A 15,180-nucleotide genomic window follows, 5' to 3' on the forward strand; every position below is an offset into this window, starting at 1 on the left:
TATCCCCCCATGGTGGTTAAAGCTCTGACAACCACACAAGATAAGATATGGAATCTTATGACAATATGAAATCAGTGATAAAACCCCCCGCCATACACTAATGCTAATCATTTGAGATAATGGTGATGTGTAAGTTGTTGACGTGTACACTTTAACTGATACTGCACTGAAAAAAGACCTATTTTGTTTTCAAACATTTGACACAATCATGTATAAAGTACAATCATGTTTAAGTCATTTCAACTTAAATTGCATTAAACTGATTTAAAATGAGTTGTATCTTATAACATAAAAAGTTGAAAATTGCTTAACTTATTTTAATGAGTTAAAGCAGTGTAAAAACATGTTGTTACAACTTATTGATCATTTTTCCCCCAGTGTAGTGTTTTCATTTAGCTTTTATTTTTATATTTCAATTTTAATTTTGTTTTAGTAATTTTGTTAGGTGCTTTTGTCATTATTTTGTATTAATTATAAAATATATTTCTATATAGATTTAATGTTTTTAAGTAAAAAAACTTGTACTTCAACCTAATCTTATTTCAGATTGTTGCCAAGGCAACATTTCTAATTTATATTCAAGTTTGTAAGTTTTTCATTTAATATTTTATTTCATTTCAATTACAGAAAACGATTTTTAATAGTATTAGTTTTAGTTAACAATATAACAATACTGAAGCAGATAATGGAAATGAGAATTACAAAACAAAACATTTCGAATACATGAATCATATCTTTCTTATTATGATATTTTATGTGTGAAGCAAGCAAAGTCAAATTCAGTCAACGTCCACAGTACTTTTTAGAGAGTCTCCATTTAATTCATGAAAAGTAATATTCAAATTACAAAAATCATAATGATAATAATTTATTCACTGACTCGCTGTAGATAGACAATTCTTTGGTAGTGAAGAAATATTCAAAATAAAAATGTGAGAAAACTCACAAGTGCTGAATAAATTTGAACCAAGACAAATGAATCAAAACACAAACACTGCTGCCCCACTACTGTTAAAACACTAGTTTTTTTTCCTTGTTTAAACTGTTAGTGTCATCAAAGTCTTACGTGTTCAATGTAACAAAAATAAGTGTCTTTCAATAACTGTGAGAACAAAAGGCAAAATTTGGCACATTCTATAATACATCTGTTGACGTATTACCAGGAGTCAGGGCCAACTAACATGCATTACATACCAGATTAAAAGGTTGAATTAGAAAGAACAAAGTTAAGGCAAAAAAATCTGCAAGCCTTTTGAAACCAAACTATTGAAACCATTAGGTGTTAAAATGCCGGAGTGTAAAAAAAACATTTTTAGTGTAAGACATGTTTTTGTATTCACCGTGTGCACAGATCCTCTGGAAAATGTTGCACATTATTGTGCTGGTTGATGGAAATGTCTGACTTGTTTTAATGCTCACTTTACAATCACACACTCATTTTTCACAGCTTTTTTACATTTTCTCTTTTAGTTAACAAATCTTTTAAAACTTCCAAAATCCTTTTTTCATAGATATCATGGATATTTATTCATCTCTTACAAAAACATACGTATAAAAAAGAAACAGAAACGTATATCATTAATATAGCATTGCTTGAAGACAGAAGACAGGAAAGCTACAAGAAGTGGACCAAGCGCTCTTTTCAGTACAAACACCTATTGACTCCACCAACTCCATAGCAAGTGCCACTGTATCAGTGAGGAAGGCAGCTCAATCCAGGTTTCCAAACAGAAACCCATTCTATTGGTGTGGTGTCAACACACCTTGAAGACACAACATTGATCCATTCGTGAAAGGAAACCGCAGACTTGATAAAACCAAGCAGGAACCAATCAGAATGCACATTTTTGCATTCGTCACACAGCTCACAATATGAGAAACACAGAAATAGAGATAAAATGCTTAGAATAGGCAGAGAAAGTCATGAGGTTTCAGCCTTCATACACCTTGTTTCATCATAGATACCTATATATTGTGATATCTAGAGGAAACGGTTGTTCTTTCTCAAGGCTGGCCTTAAAGATAGAAAGTAAATGCAATTGCTTTGCTGTGCCAGGATTCTTAGTGAGCCAGTCTAAGCACTTTAAGTCTAGGGATGCAGTCCACATTGTCCACACAGTGCACAAGGGGACAGAAGGAGGACACGTTGATGACGATGATGACATCACAGCTACTGCAGATCATCTTCAATACTGACGCAAGAGTTCCATCATTACCGTTGATAAAGGCAACACGGCTGTCATTTGATTTCTCTTCCCACGGCTTCTTTCGTTCGTCTCAGAGGAAGTTGTGTAGGCCTCATGGCTGGGAAGAGATGTGCTCTTAAGCAAATACTGACGAGGAGCAGGAGACTGTCCTGCACATGTGCAAAATATCCAGCAATAGGGAGGGTGGGATGTGTCTCTTTACATGTGAGCCAGATGGGAAAATGGAGGCACATGCTACTATGTGATAAGCCTTTTATTTCAAAAGGCAGAATTGAAGAACTTGAGATGCCTAAATCAGTTCTGACATGTTTTGAAGTCAACAAACTTGCCTTGCAATAGTTTATAAAAGCCCATTTTCTAGTTCTCCACCCACTATAGTCTTTTTATGATGCCCACTCAGGGTCACAGCGTGACCTTGCTGAGCCTGAGTGACAGACTGGAGCGTTGCTGCGTGCGTGGTAACGTGGAGCTGCAGCGACTGCGCAGCTGAACCGGCCTCCCCTCAGAACCACGCAGACGCAACAGGAAGTCAAAGTTCGCAGACGTGCTCATGGCGTAAAACACGTTGGCGTTGTCAGGGATGACCAACTCTGGAGAAAAAAAGAAAAAAGATTGCAAACGTGATGCGGGCATTCCATCATAACAAGCTTAAATAGATGAAATATTAGAGCACTAAGATTTCAAAATGTGTGAGACACACAAGATCCACAAGTTTTAATGTTGTACCTCTCTCCTCAGAGATGACCTGCACCAGCTCGTAGTCGGCAGCCTGCTCACCCTCCAGGTTGTGTTTGGCCATGGCTCGAGAGATCACCGCTGGAGTTTTGTCTTGACTGGTCAGCTGCATGGAGAAACAATCATTTGTTTTACAACTATGAACTTAGTGCTATTTGCAGCCAAGAATGATGATCCATTTGTGTCCTTTATTGTAAAAACGGCTATATATTTTCAAATATAAAAACCCATTTATACTGTGTAATAACAACAGTAAGTGAGATATAAAAAAAACAGCCTGTGGTTTGATATATTGTTTGCTGAATTGATATATTCGCACTGAATTACTAAAGCTAAAATAAATTATCAAATTATTATCTGAAAAAAATTATTTGTAAGTTGACAGTGTTAATTCCCTCCCCAACTATTAATGTTGAATGTATAAACCTTTTATAAATTAATAAATTTATCAATTAATAAAAATGATATTTTTATATATTTTTTATATTTATTACCTGTTGAATTTAAATAATTCTAAAGCACTTTGAACTTATGTACATTGTAAGGGAGAGATGAACACTTAGAAATATATATATATATATATATATATATATATATATATATATATATATATATATATATAATTTTTCCAAAAAACAATATATAGATTTGTTTATTTCTTTCTGCTAAAAATGAAAAGAATAAAATAATCACAGTTAATCTCATAATATTTGCCTAGACCCCAGACCACAACTTGAAAACTAATGTATTTTATTTTTTTACACTAATTAACAATAATAATTAAAATGTCTTTTAATATAATTAAATATAAAATGGCTCTTAAACTGCAGAGCAAGTAGGTAATCAATCAGTAACTAATCGTACTATATTTGACCAATGGTCAAATATACTTTTAATATAAGCAAGAATAGATTGCACACACTGATAAAGTAGATGAATGTTATTCATCACTAACCATGATACTCTTGTAGAGGTTGCCGTTTCCCTGTTCGAGGCTTACTCGGATGATGCATGCATCCTGAGCTTGTGTGTTATAGGCGGGTGGAAAAGTGGGTGATGTGGGAGTCATGGGCGTCAGTGACATGGAGCGCCGATGGTTGCAGGGGGGCCCGGGCAAGGTTGGGGAGGCCATAGATATGGAAGCACTGGCTGTAGAGGAGGAGGTGTCCATGGAGTGCAATGAGGTGCAAGAGGAAGACTCGGACAGCTATTGTAACCAAATAGATGTCTGTTTAATACTTTCATTTAATACAACAGTGTTTCAAGGATTTTGCCATGATTTAGGATGTTTGTACCTTCTTAAGATGAGTGTCTATAGAGTGCGTGGGTGTCATGCCTTCACTCTCTGAGGGACTAGAGTCACTGGAAGACACACTGACTGAGTCCATGCTCTCCCCAGAGCTGCCAGTAGGAGGCGACCGAGGACTCTCTCTCACAGGAGAGCTCGTGTTTGTGGCATCAGGTCCTAAGAAGAGTCTAGAGAGGTTGGAAGGACAAAAAAAGAGAAATGATATACATAAAGTCTTCCTCTTTCAATATGCACTGCTGTTGAAAAGTTTGGGGTCAGTAAGATTTTCAATGTTTTTGAAAGAAGCCTCTTAGGCTGCATTTATTTGATTAAAAATACAGTAAAAACAGTAGTATTGTTAAATATTATTACTATTTAAAATAACTGTTTTAATATATTTTAAAATACAATTTATTCCTGTGATGGCAAAGCTGAATTTTCAGCATCATTACTCCAGTCTTCAGTGTCACATGATCCTTCAGAAATCATTCTAATATGCTGATTTGGTGTTTTAAAAAACATATTTCATGTTATTATCATCATCAATGCTGAAAACAGTTGTGCTGCTTAATTTTTTTGTGGAAACCGTGATACATTTTTTTCCAGAATTCTTTAGGACATAAAGTTAAAAGAAACAGCATTCGTTTGAAATAGAAATCTTTTGTAACAATGTAAAAGTCTTTACTGTCACTTATAGGCACGTTTTTTTTAAGTATAAAGCTTGATTGATTCAGATATTAAAATTTTGGTTTTAGGTCACTCACAGGCTCAATCTCTTCACCATACTCTTGCGGGGTTTTGGTGACGTTGGGCTGTTGTCTCCCAATCTTTCGACTTCACACGACAGCGCATAACTGAGTGACAAACATGAGTGACCAATATTAGCAATGAGACTTACATTTATGAAAAAAAGAGAGAGAGAGAGAGAAAAAAAAAAAGTGTGTACCTCTCCTCTTCTGAATGCTGAGGCTGACTTTTAAACCAGCGCAGAAACGAAGGGTCAGGGGTCAGACAGTAACTGTTGCACGCAGACTGCAGGAGCTTAATCTGAGCGATCACTTCAAACTCCTGTAAAGAGAGAGATTTTGTTCAACATTCCCACAGACCTAAGGGATTCAACAGATGTTTTGACTATAATAAAGACCAAATAACAAGGAATGTTGTACTTACTCTGCGCCGCTTTTCGAAATTAATCAGCCCTCCCTGTGAAGCACAGAAAGAAACTTTAGTCCAGATTCTCCACATGATTTTACTCATGAAATTTTTGATTACAGTGCTTGTGAAACAATCCAAAAGAAGGTCAAATAAACCTTGGTAATGAATACCTTAGTGGTCTGGGAATGCTAGGTCAATAATAACACCAGAGATAATTCTTTATGAGGTTTTCTTTTACTGGTGGATGAACAGCTGACTCACCTCCGCTTGGTCAGGCAGTGCTGTATCAAGCATGGTCAGATCGGTGAGAAACGTACCCAGGTATGGGATCGTCCCCTGCATGGCACCCTGGAAACAATATATGTTTTTTTTTGTCAGCCTCAAGCTAACATGGTACCTTTTTCACACACAATATTTAACACTTTAACTCTTGCTCTCAAATAAAGTACATACGCATACTATCTTTTGGGGCTTTTTTTTACTAACTCACCATCTCTTTCTGCAACTGCAGTCTCTTTTGGGATCTTTTCTGGTGGTCTTTGGCACAGCTGTCAAGACTGGCAAATTTTGAGGTGCCCTCCTGAAGATCAGAGAGATGTCATTAGTTTTTAGCAAGCCAAGAAGGAATTGGCAGAATTTTTCTACATTTTGTTGTTAAATGGAGTTTACACTTTTGTTGGTAGCCAAAAGCATAATCAAATTAGCCTAAAAACATAATAAACAAACACATAAATGGCAAGAGTGTGTGAGCTCACCCTCATTAGCAGTTCCCGGCTTGTAAGGTAATTATTCTGGTCGGAGAAGATATCGGAAAGCTCTTCAAACATCTGCATGCTGTCTCTAATGTAGCATAGCGGAATACAAACAATTTGAGATTATGAATGTCATTCTTAATAACAGAATACACAACACCGTTCAAAAGTTTGGGATCAGTAAGGCTTGTTGGTTTTTTTAAAAAGAAGATTCTTATGTTCACCAAGGCTGCATTTATTTGATCAAATACAGTTAAACCAGTGAAATAGTTACAATTTTACTTTATTTTTATATATTTTAAAATGTAATTTATTCCTGTGACGCAAAGCTGAATTTTCAGCATCATTACTCCAGTCTTCAGTGTCACATGATCCTTCAGAAATCATTCTAATATGCAGATTTGCTGCTCAATAAACATTTTTTATTATTATCAATGTTGAAAATGGCTGTGCAACTTAATGAAGTTTGATACAGATTGTGATACAGTCTTTTTTCAGGACTCTTTGATAGAAGAGAAAGATTGAAGAACATTAATTTGAAATCTTTTCTAACATTGTGAATGTCTTTATTATAATTTTTTATCATTTTAATGCATCCTTGCTGAATAAATATTTCTTTAAAATAAATAAATAAATAAATAATAATAATGATCCCAAACTTTTAAATGGTAGTATATATCCATCTAGACACAACTAGAAACCATAACGTAACTGGCAAACATAACCAATATTAATAAAAGGATACGAATAATTTTAGCAGTCTATATAGTGTTTAAAAATAAAGACTGACAGGCTTGTTTATTGACAGAACTTACTTTGCAACAGAGGCCCACGTTCTCTTCAGTCTGTAGATGGGGTTGGATTGCAGCGCCGACACTATGGCTCTCAGAGACGAGAAGTTCTTACGAATGCGACACTCCTGAGAAAGTTAATCCATATTTACACATTTTCTGTTACAAATGGGCCTAATTAGACTTTATCAGAAATCTTTTGGGAGGCTAAATGACATTATTATGTCTACTTTGGTTTATCTAGATCTAATCTAAAACAGTTATGTCTTACAAAGACATAGATTAGGTGTAACTCTTCACCCAAATGCACAATGCCTTTTCAAAAAAATATATTACAGATCACCATCAGGCTTTATCTTTGCCAGGAAATCTAAAGTGTTGCTAGAAAATCATGCAACAATAAAGTGCTGCAGTTCTAAAGAACCAGAGGTTGAAAACTTTGAACATGAGCATTAAGTTATATTGGGACCATTCAAGTGTGTCTGTGTGTTGTGTTGTGCACCTGTGCAATGTCAATCCAGCGCTGGATAATGCGAGCGCGCAAATTTGGCCGTATCTGACGCTGGCGAAGGATGGTGCTGACCACACACGTTGTTACCGCATTAAATTGGGTGATGGTGGCACGTATGGTGGGCGCGCTCTGTTTGCCGTCCTTTTTATCACGCTGAGACCAGATAGAGCCCAAACAGTGATGAGGAACCACCCTCTTAAATAGCAGCTGTGGAAGAAAGGAAATATTTCATTGCTTGAGTCAAAGAATGTGCAAAATAAAGTTTGCATCATTACTATATACAGCTTTCTCGCTCACCGCATCCATATAGGTCAGCTGCTCTGCTACAAGGTCAACTTCGAAGGAGAAGAAGTCCTCTTGCAAATCGATCTCAACTTCCTCATCTTCCCCAAGGCAGAATGGGTTGGTGTACTGAAAGCCTCCTGCAACAAATGGACAGCAGGCGTTTTTGTATGCTCAAGAAGACAGAACAAACATGAATAGACAAAGGAGGTATAAAGTTCAATAGAGGTATGGATAAAATAATTAATCCGGATATGACTTGCCTTCAGACTCATTCTCTAGACTGGCCTGGACACGCAATTGTTCTAGCAGACTCTGAGCCCGGCGCATTGGCTCTGAGCCCGGCATGGCCTTCTGCAGGAAACCCAGCACACGATGCAAACTCGGATATGATGGAGGTTCCTGGAAGTCCTCTGGACACTGATCCAACCAGGCTCTCAGAATAGAGGCCAAAGCACTGGGAAAAAAAAGGAAAATAACACATAGATGTTTGTATAATCCAGAAAAAAACAGATGGTGCAAACTAGTGAGGGAATCTTCCATAGTACACTTTAAATGCAATGCTGTGATTCATGCAGCAACCAAACACCATTCATTAGTTCCCTTTTATTTCTAATCGCTTCCAAACTCACATACACACAATAGCACAGAGTTTGACCTCTACTTTAAGCTTCTATGGAAATGAAACAACAAACACAAGAGCTGCCCGGAAGTCACTGCAGATACAACAGCACAGATAACCGCGACGAAGACACTCACGTTCTCACAGCACCTCTGCTCTCTCCAGTCTGACACTGGTTACGCTCCCCCTCACAATCCTCAAAACTGCCATACCTGTGAAAGAAGAGAGAAACCAGCTGGTGAGCATGCTGACAAATGGTGAAGGGAGTAACCACTGTATAAGAACCCAAAATAAAGTATAAAATATCAGGTATGAAAGTAAAATAAAATGAATGCATAGATTTAGGATTCCCACATTTTCAGACAAATAAATTACCATGATATTTCCATGACTTTTCTAGACATTTGCAATGATTAGATATGCATTTTTAAAGAGGACCTATAATGCCCTTTTACAAATTCTTGATTTGGAAGTTTTCATGCTTGAATTTTCAAAAAACACATATTGTTCAAAAATGTACATTGTTGCAGCACCTCTCTTCCAAAGTCTGTCAGTAACGTTCTGTTAAGTTCTGGGGCCGTATTCACAAAGAATTTTAAGGCTAAAAGTAGCTCCTAACTGGCGAATTTAGGAGCAACTCCTAAAAATAATGGGCGTGTCACTAGTAACTTTAGGACTCCTAATTTTTTTGACTAAGAGTAATTCACGAAGGATTTTAGCCCTAAAAGTAGCACCTAAGCCTGGGACAGCTTAAAAGAAGTCGAGAGGACTCCTAACTCACTAAGACCTATTCACAAACCGCTTTTTGTGGCATTTCACGTTGCGATGTTTTGAAATGCGTATGCGGCGGCAACAGGAGCTTCCAATCGCTAGGGAACAATTTTGCATTGTAGGCATAACTAGGGATGCAATAACGCCACCAACAACAACCAAAACTAGGCTACTCATTGCATGTAAACTAATTGTAACGTTTCATTGTGAATCAAATTAAAATGTTCTTCTCTTTGCAAACGTAGGCAGAGGCACATAGTGACAGATTAATTCAATAATGTTGCAAAGATATTGCATCAATCCATATGTTTCATTAAGCTACTAGGCTATTTGTTTTGCCTTACTCTTTATTCATTTAGGCTATTTATTCAGTTATTCATCATCTTCCGTCCTTCGCACTACTTGTGTAGCGCACGCATTCTCAGACCTGTCACCTGTCACTCATCATCGTAGGGGAGGTGTTTGGAATCATTCCCGCGTTACAATCATCAGCCAATCAAGGTGGTCACTTCAGTCAAGCTCGTGCATGAGTAATGACGTCATCCATAGCAACGAAGACTCACTCTTAGTTTAGGAGTTGTCATTTTTCTTTACTAAGAGTAGGTCTGAAAGGCGTTGTGAATAACTTTTAAGAGAAAACTCCTAGCTAAAATCTTTTAGTGCGATTTAGGAGTACTCATAGTGGTAAGATAAAATGCTTTGTGAATACGGCCCCTGGTCTCTAAAACCCCTCCTTAGGAAAAACGCAATGTGCTGGACCAGTGTGTTGTGATTGGTTGTGATTCAAGCGTGTTTCAGAAATGTCACGCCCCTTACCATAACTGGAAGTTTCTACACACTACTAACGCAACTCAACCGGGGCTCGCCCCTTTTTTTTTTTTTTTTGCATATGCCTTGGGTGGGAATTATTTAAATGAGGAATATTGTGGCGTGTACGTTCCCAGTAGAAGATACAAGACTGCAATCAAGGCGTTTCAGAAGTTCAGGAACAATGCTTAATGATATAGAGAATAACTCCCTTTGGAGTGACTTTGTGCTTTGTAACTTTCATGTTCAAACAGCAACACTACACATTAAAGTAAGTTGAAAATGTAAAAAAAAAAAAAGCATAATAGGTCCTTTTTGAAAATCATTTTATAAAGATCACTTTCACAAAAAGTAATCTCAATGGAGGAAATACTTAGAACTGAACAAAACCAAAAAAAAAAAAATGTATTGACTGTATAAACTTCAATAACTTTTTATTCATTTCCAAGACATTTTGTCAGGCCTGAAATTCCCTGATATTTCCATGTCTTCCAAGACTGTTGGATTCCTGTAGATCTTAACCGACTGTGTTTAAGTTAATACCTCGCCAAGATGGGCATTTCTACTTGCTAAGCTGAACACCGCAAGGCTCTTGCATGTACGCAAACGTGAGCGTTCAAAACAGCCAGTCAGAATGCATTCAGGTTTCTCTCAACATTTATGATGTGTATGAACACATAAACATGCACACAAGTGTACACACCTGTCCAGCAGCAACTCCAGTACATTCTGTGTGGTGGCGAAGGCCCTGTATGTGGAGAGGAAGATGCTGGTGTAAGTCAGGTCATTATCACCGAACGCTGTGAGGAGTGTCTCCACCAATCGCTCAAGTGTCCCCGCCCGGATACTCCTGATCTTACACGTCTCCAACTGACTGACCGTGTGACCTGGGGGCAAGCGGTCACCCTCTGCCTGAGAGAGCAAAGCAAAAGAAGAGAAAAATACAGTGAGAGAAATATAAAATCAGTTCAATTCTTAAACACGCATCCAAGTATCGTGCAGAGAAACAGAGGGAGAAAAGCAGAAATAAACAGGGCAAAGAATGGGACCTTGGTACTGCAAGCACGCTACAACAGGAAACTCTACAATCTGCTTTTAATCAGAGCAATCCTCCTCCTCCCTCTCTGAGACACGCTGGAAAGTCGGCAGACTTTTTAAAAATGCTTCATTAGTTGAAAAATACAATGGTTGTGTGGTTCACACAAGAAACAGGCCTATGTGATTTAAAAGTTGGCCACAAAAAGGTGAATATTATAGTTATTATAGTTAACTGAAATTCCCTGATATTTCCATGTCTTCCAAGACTGTGTGGATTCCTGTAGATCTTAACCGACTGTGTTTAAGTTAATACCTCGCCAAGATGGGCATTTCTACTTGCTAAGCTGATCACCGCAAGGAAATATCAGGGAAAAAATAAATAAAAAATTCTCCTTTTTCCTTTAAATCCTCTCTTATCGGGCTTATGCTACTCTGAACAATGCCTGAACTTCGTATTTTGAGCACTTCTTGCGTTGTTTCTTGCCTCTTCACGATGACTCGCTTAATTTAGTCCTAATTTGTAAGTCGCTTTGGACAAAGGCGTCTGCTAAATGACTAAATCTAAATGTAAACTCAAACTAAAACTGGAATAATACATAAAACTTAAACTTGTTTTATTTCAGCTAGCTGCCAAGGCAACATTTCTGATTTTAATTTAGGTTAACCTAATAAACTAACTAACTAAACTAAAACTGAAATAAAAATTAATAAAAACTATAGACATATTTTTTAAACTATTTAAAAATGACAAAAAAACAAAATCACAACAACTTTAACTACAATTAAAATGAAAACAGAAAATATTAAAATAAAAACTGACTGAATATATTAATAAAAACTATAATAGTATCTCAATGATACAAAAATAAGAATACTAACCTTTTAGACAAACAAATGATGTGAAAACTAGGACAAACATTAAGCACCCGTGACCTCTCTAACGTCAACATCAATCAAATCTGCATTTAATTTTTTACAGCATGATTACTGTAAAGTGAACTTTCTTTTGAAATCAGCATTATCATGAATGTCATATTTATGAAATGATTCATCATTGAATGAACTGGTTTTTTACAATGTAGAAACATCTGTGTTACAACAAACTAAAGCTCTATGGAAATCACGTCAGCTCATAAGTGCTTTGTTTTCAGAAGGGTGTTGACAATATGGAAAAAGTTATTCAAGGTTAAAGCAACAGATTATACCATATTCACCGCTGTAATTCGGAACGGAGCCATAACAGCATGGCTTCATAAAATAACAATGTTGAATAAACCTTGAAGCTCATAAAGCAAATTTTTGGTTGAAAACATTTGCAACAGAGAACTGAGTTTAAAGTTTTCCTGTCACTATGATAAATAGCTATAACAATGAGGAAAACACATAGAAGGTATTTTGAAGAACTGTTGTTGTCCATACAATGAAAGCCAATGGGGTCCAAAACAACATGATTGAAAAACATTTAAAAATAAATCAGTCTTCTTTTGTGTAGAATAAAGCAAGTCATACAGGTTTGGAATGACATGAATGTGAATAAGTGATGACAGAATTTTCATTTTTGGGTGAAATATCCCTTTAACCCAGCTTTTACCAAACAAACATCCCTATATAAAGTTTCATGTGTTTTCTTGCAACGCTCTAGAACCCCACAAATAAAATACTTCCGTAAACCATTAAAAAGCTTTAAATGGTCACCCTTAATATGCCCTACTGTCTGGCCGGCCCAGCATGGGCAGCTGAAGTGTTTCTTTAAATAAGAGTGGAAGTGCATTCAGATCAAAGGCCTCCGCTCACCCCCAGCCATCTTGCGCCTTTGTTAGCCGCCTGCTGGATTTGAACCCGCTTTAGCGTCACGTTGTATATGGCTCCTTCCTCGACCTCCTCTCCCCAGTCCTGCACAGAGCTCTGAAGAGGGAGAAAACAATCAACGTTACACCATTTGGAATGCTGTGGACTAAAACGGGGGAACAATATGTCATAGTTCGGCATATACAGGAACCCTGGCTTTAAATTTTAGTATCAAAAGACTGACAGACATGATGGGGTGTGTGTGGAGGAGAGAAAATGATAACTCATTTGGAGGAAGGAGACACAGAGAGAGGGGGAGAGACAAGAAATGAGATCAGAGCTGGCATGGGGTTTTAAAAAAATCAGCCTAAGAGCTTTTACAGATTCTTAATAGGGAAGGATTTCTTCATCCAGCCTTGGAGTTCAAGAACCAAACTCAGAGAAGTCTATAAACATACACACTCATGCTTTCTCAGACAGACACACACAAATACAAACAGTATAATGTGATGACCAGAGTGGAGTCTTTCAGGCTGTGCACAGCTTAACGTTCATATTAAACAGTCAGACAGAGGATTTCGATCATTTCTGCCCTCTTCAGTCAATAACAATAAAGTAGAGCTGTGATATATGAAACCCTGCATCGTCTCTCAGATTCAAAATATCTCTGTGTCTATCATCTCCATTAAAGTCAGATCTTTTCTTCCATGTTGTGATGTATATCTGAGTGAAACGGAAGGGTTGGGGTTTACAGTAGTGCTCAAAAGTTTACATACCCCTTGCAGAATCAGCTAAATTAATTATTTTAGCAAAATAAGAGGGATTTTTCTGAAGAACATTTTGCAGTTTAACTGCTCAGAACAAACAAGGGACTCAACCATAAACCATCACAAAACAAAGAAAAAGGTCGTGGATCATCCAAGTAACGACACAGTATTAAGAACCAAGGGTGTGTAAACTTTTGAACGGGGTCATTTTTATACATTCAGCTATTTTTTTTGTCTTGTGGACTATTTGTAAACATCTTATTCAGGACTAAATAAAAAATAACATGCATTTTGTATGATCCCTCTTATTTTGATAAAATCATTAACAATTTGCAGATTCTGCGAGGGGTATGTCAACTTTTTGAAACTTTTTACTGTATGAAGACAAATGATTGGAGAAGTCCTGCATACATCAGCAGAGATAAGTCTGCCGTTTCACTGGAAGATCCAGTTAAGACATTTTAATTAAAAAAATAACATTTATTTAAAAAGAATTAAAATGAATTAAAAACATGCATGGATGAATCGTTCACAAGTCAATAACATACATTTAGAAATGTTCCTTTTATGCCCACTTTAAAGACAAATGTCCTTAGAGTGCAAATAAATTAGAAAAGGAGACAAAAAAATTAATGCTTTAAACGAGTGAAAAACTGCCAATTGAACAAGACAAAAATATTCACATTTAAGACATTTTCTCTAAAAACTATTCTTACTATTTTTATGCAATTTCAAGACATTTTTATATGAAAATTGTTTTTGCAGTGCATACTTAGGAGACTGTGGGAATGAACACAGATGCTTAGATATTTTATAAACTGTAACCTTAATGCACACAAACATTTATTACCTAAATGAATGTGTGAAATATTGCAGTTTCACTAACGACATCACCAGACTAGACTTTTTTCCAAAAAGATTCCAGAAGTCTAAAAAAGTCAGGCTGCACTATGGAATTATGGACCTGTCCTTGGAATTACTGTGAAAGTCAGAAGACCTTATTGCCAAGCGTGTATTTCTATGTGAATCCAGCCAAAGCCATGCTATATCGGTCCAACAAGTGTATTCAGCTCTCTTGTGACCCTCAGTACAACTCAGTAAAAAAGGCTCTGGGTTTTTCAATGACAATTTTATTTAAATCTTGAACAGTTAGTTATGGGTGTATGTATTTCTACAATGCTTCAATAGTTTTAAAAGAGCATATCTGTACATTACTTTCAAAGTAATCAACCTTGACATTTAAAACATCGGCCTACTGAGTCTTTTCACTATTGCTGCACATCCAGACTACGTCTGCAGATTTATGCAGCTGAAAGAGTAACTGTCCCTGGAATGAAGCGGATCAGTCTGTCTTTATTTTCCGGGCCGTTTCCTGTACAGTGCGTTCAGATAAACACTCAGCTGGATGAGTCATGCAGTTTGCACTCAAAAACAATGGTAGGAGGTCTGCATACCCGCTGCCCGGACCCTGCCGAGTCCATAGTCTATGCACTGTGCTGCTCCTTTGTACTGGATGAAATGTTTTCCAAAGCAGCTTTTAAAAGCCAGCTCAGCGGCACAAGCAGATATTGGAGAGGGTGGGACTACATATGAGGAAACAAAATCGTTTTTTTTCTGAAATAAAACAAGCTGAGTACTAGTATTTGTGACCACATGTGGTACATCA

The 15,180-nt window shown here is 36.9% G+C and overlaps 1 protein-coding gene across 2 annotated transcripts in view; it reads right to left on the bottom strand.

The window, feature by feature from the left end:
* Nucleotides 1-588: 588 nt before the first annotated feature.
* Nucleotides 589-15,180, bottom strand: part of rgl1 (ral guanine nucleotide dissociation stimulator-like 1) — a 28,452-nt gene continuing 13,860 nt past the window's right edge. The window contains exons 2-18 of one of the 2 annotated variants that reach the window (XM_079896402.1): nt 12,754-12,864; nt 10,625-10,833; nt 8,481-8,555; nt 7,985-8,178; nt 7,737-7,861; nt 7,431-7,646; nt 6,953-7,056; nt 6,141-6,225; nt 5,876-5,965; nt 5,647-5,733; nt 5,401-5,433; nt 5,177-5,298; nt 4,995-5,084; nt 4,238-4,418; nt 3,898-4,149; nt 2,934-3,048; nt 589-2,797 (exon numbers count right to left, since the gene is read on the bottom strand). In XM_079896402.1, coding sequence (XP_079752528.1) covers nt 2,610-2,797; nt 2,934-3,048; nt 3,898-4,149; nt 4,238-4,418; nt 4,995-5,084; nt 5,177-5,298; nt 5,401-5,433; nt 5,647-5,733; nt 5,876-5,965; nt 6,141-6,225; nt 6,953-7,056; nt 7,431-7,646; nt 7,737-7,861; nt 7,985-8,178; nt 8,481-8,555; nt 10,625-10,833; nt 12,754-12,864 — 2,277 coding nt within the window. In that variant the 3' untranslated portion in view covers nt 589-2,609. The remainder of the gene's footprint in view (nt 2,798-2,933; nt 3,049-3,897; nt 4,150-4,237; nt 4,419-4,994; nt 5,085-5,176; nt 5,299-5,400; nt 5,434-5,646; nt 5,734-5,875; nt 5,966-6,140; nt 6,226-6,952; nt 7,057-7,430; nt 7,647-7,736; nt 7,862-7,984; nt 8,179-8,480; nt 8,556-10,624; nt 10,834-12,753; nt 12,865-15,180) is intronic. The other variant, XM_079896401.1, reaches the window with a different exon arrangement.

The sequence above is a fragment of the Squalius cephalus genome, assembly GCF_949319135.1.
Source record: "Squalius cephalus genome assembly, chromosome: 16".
NCBI classification, from domain to species: domain Eukaryota; kingdom Metazoa; phylum Chordata; class Actinopteri; order Cypriniformes; family Leuciscidae; genus Squalius; species Squalius cephalus.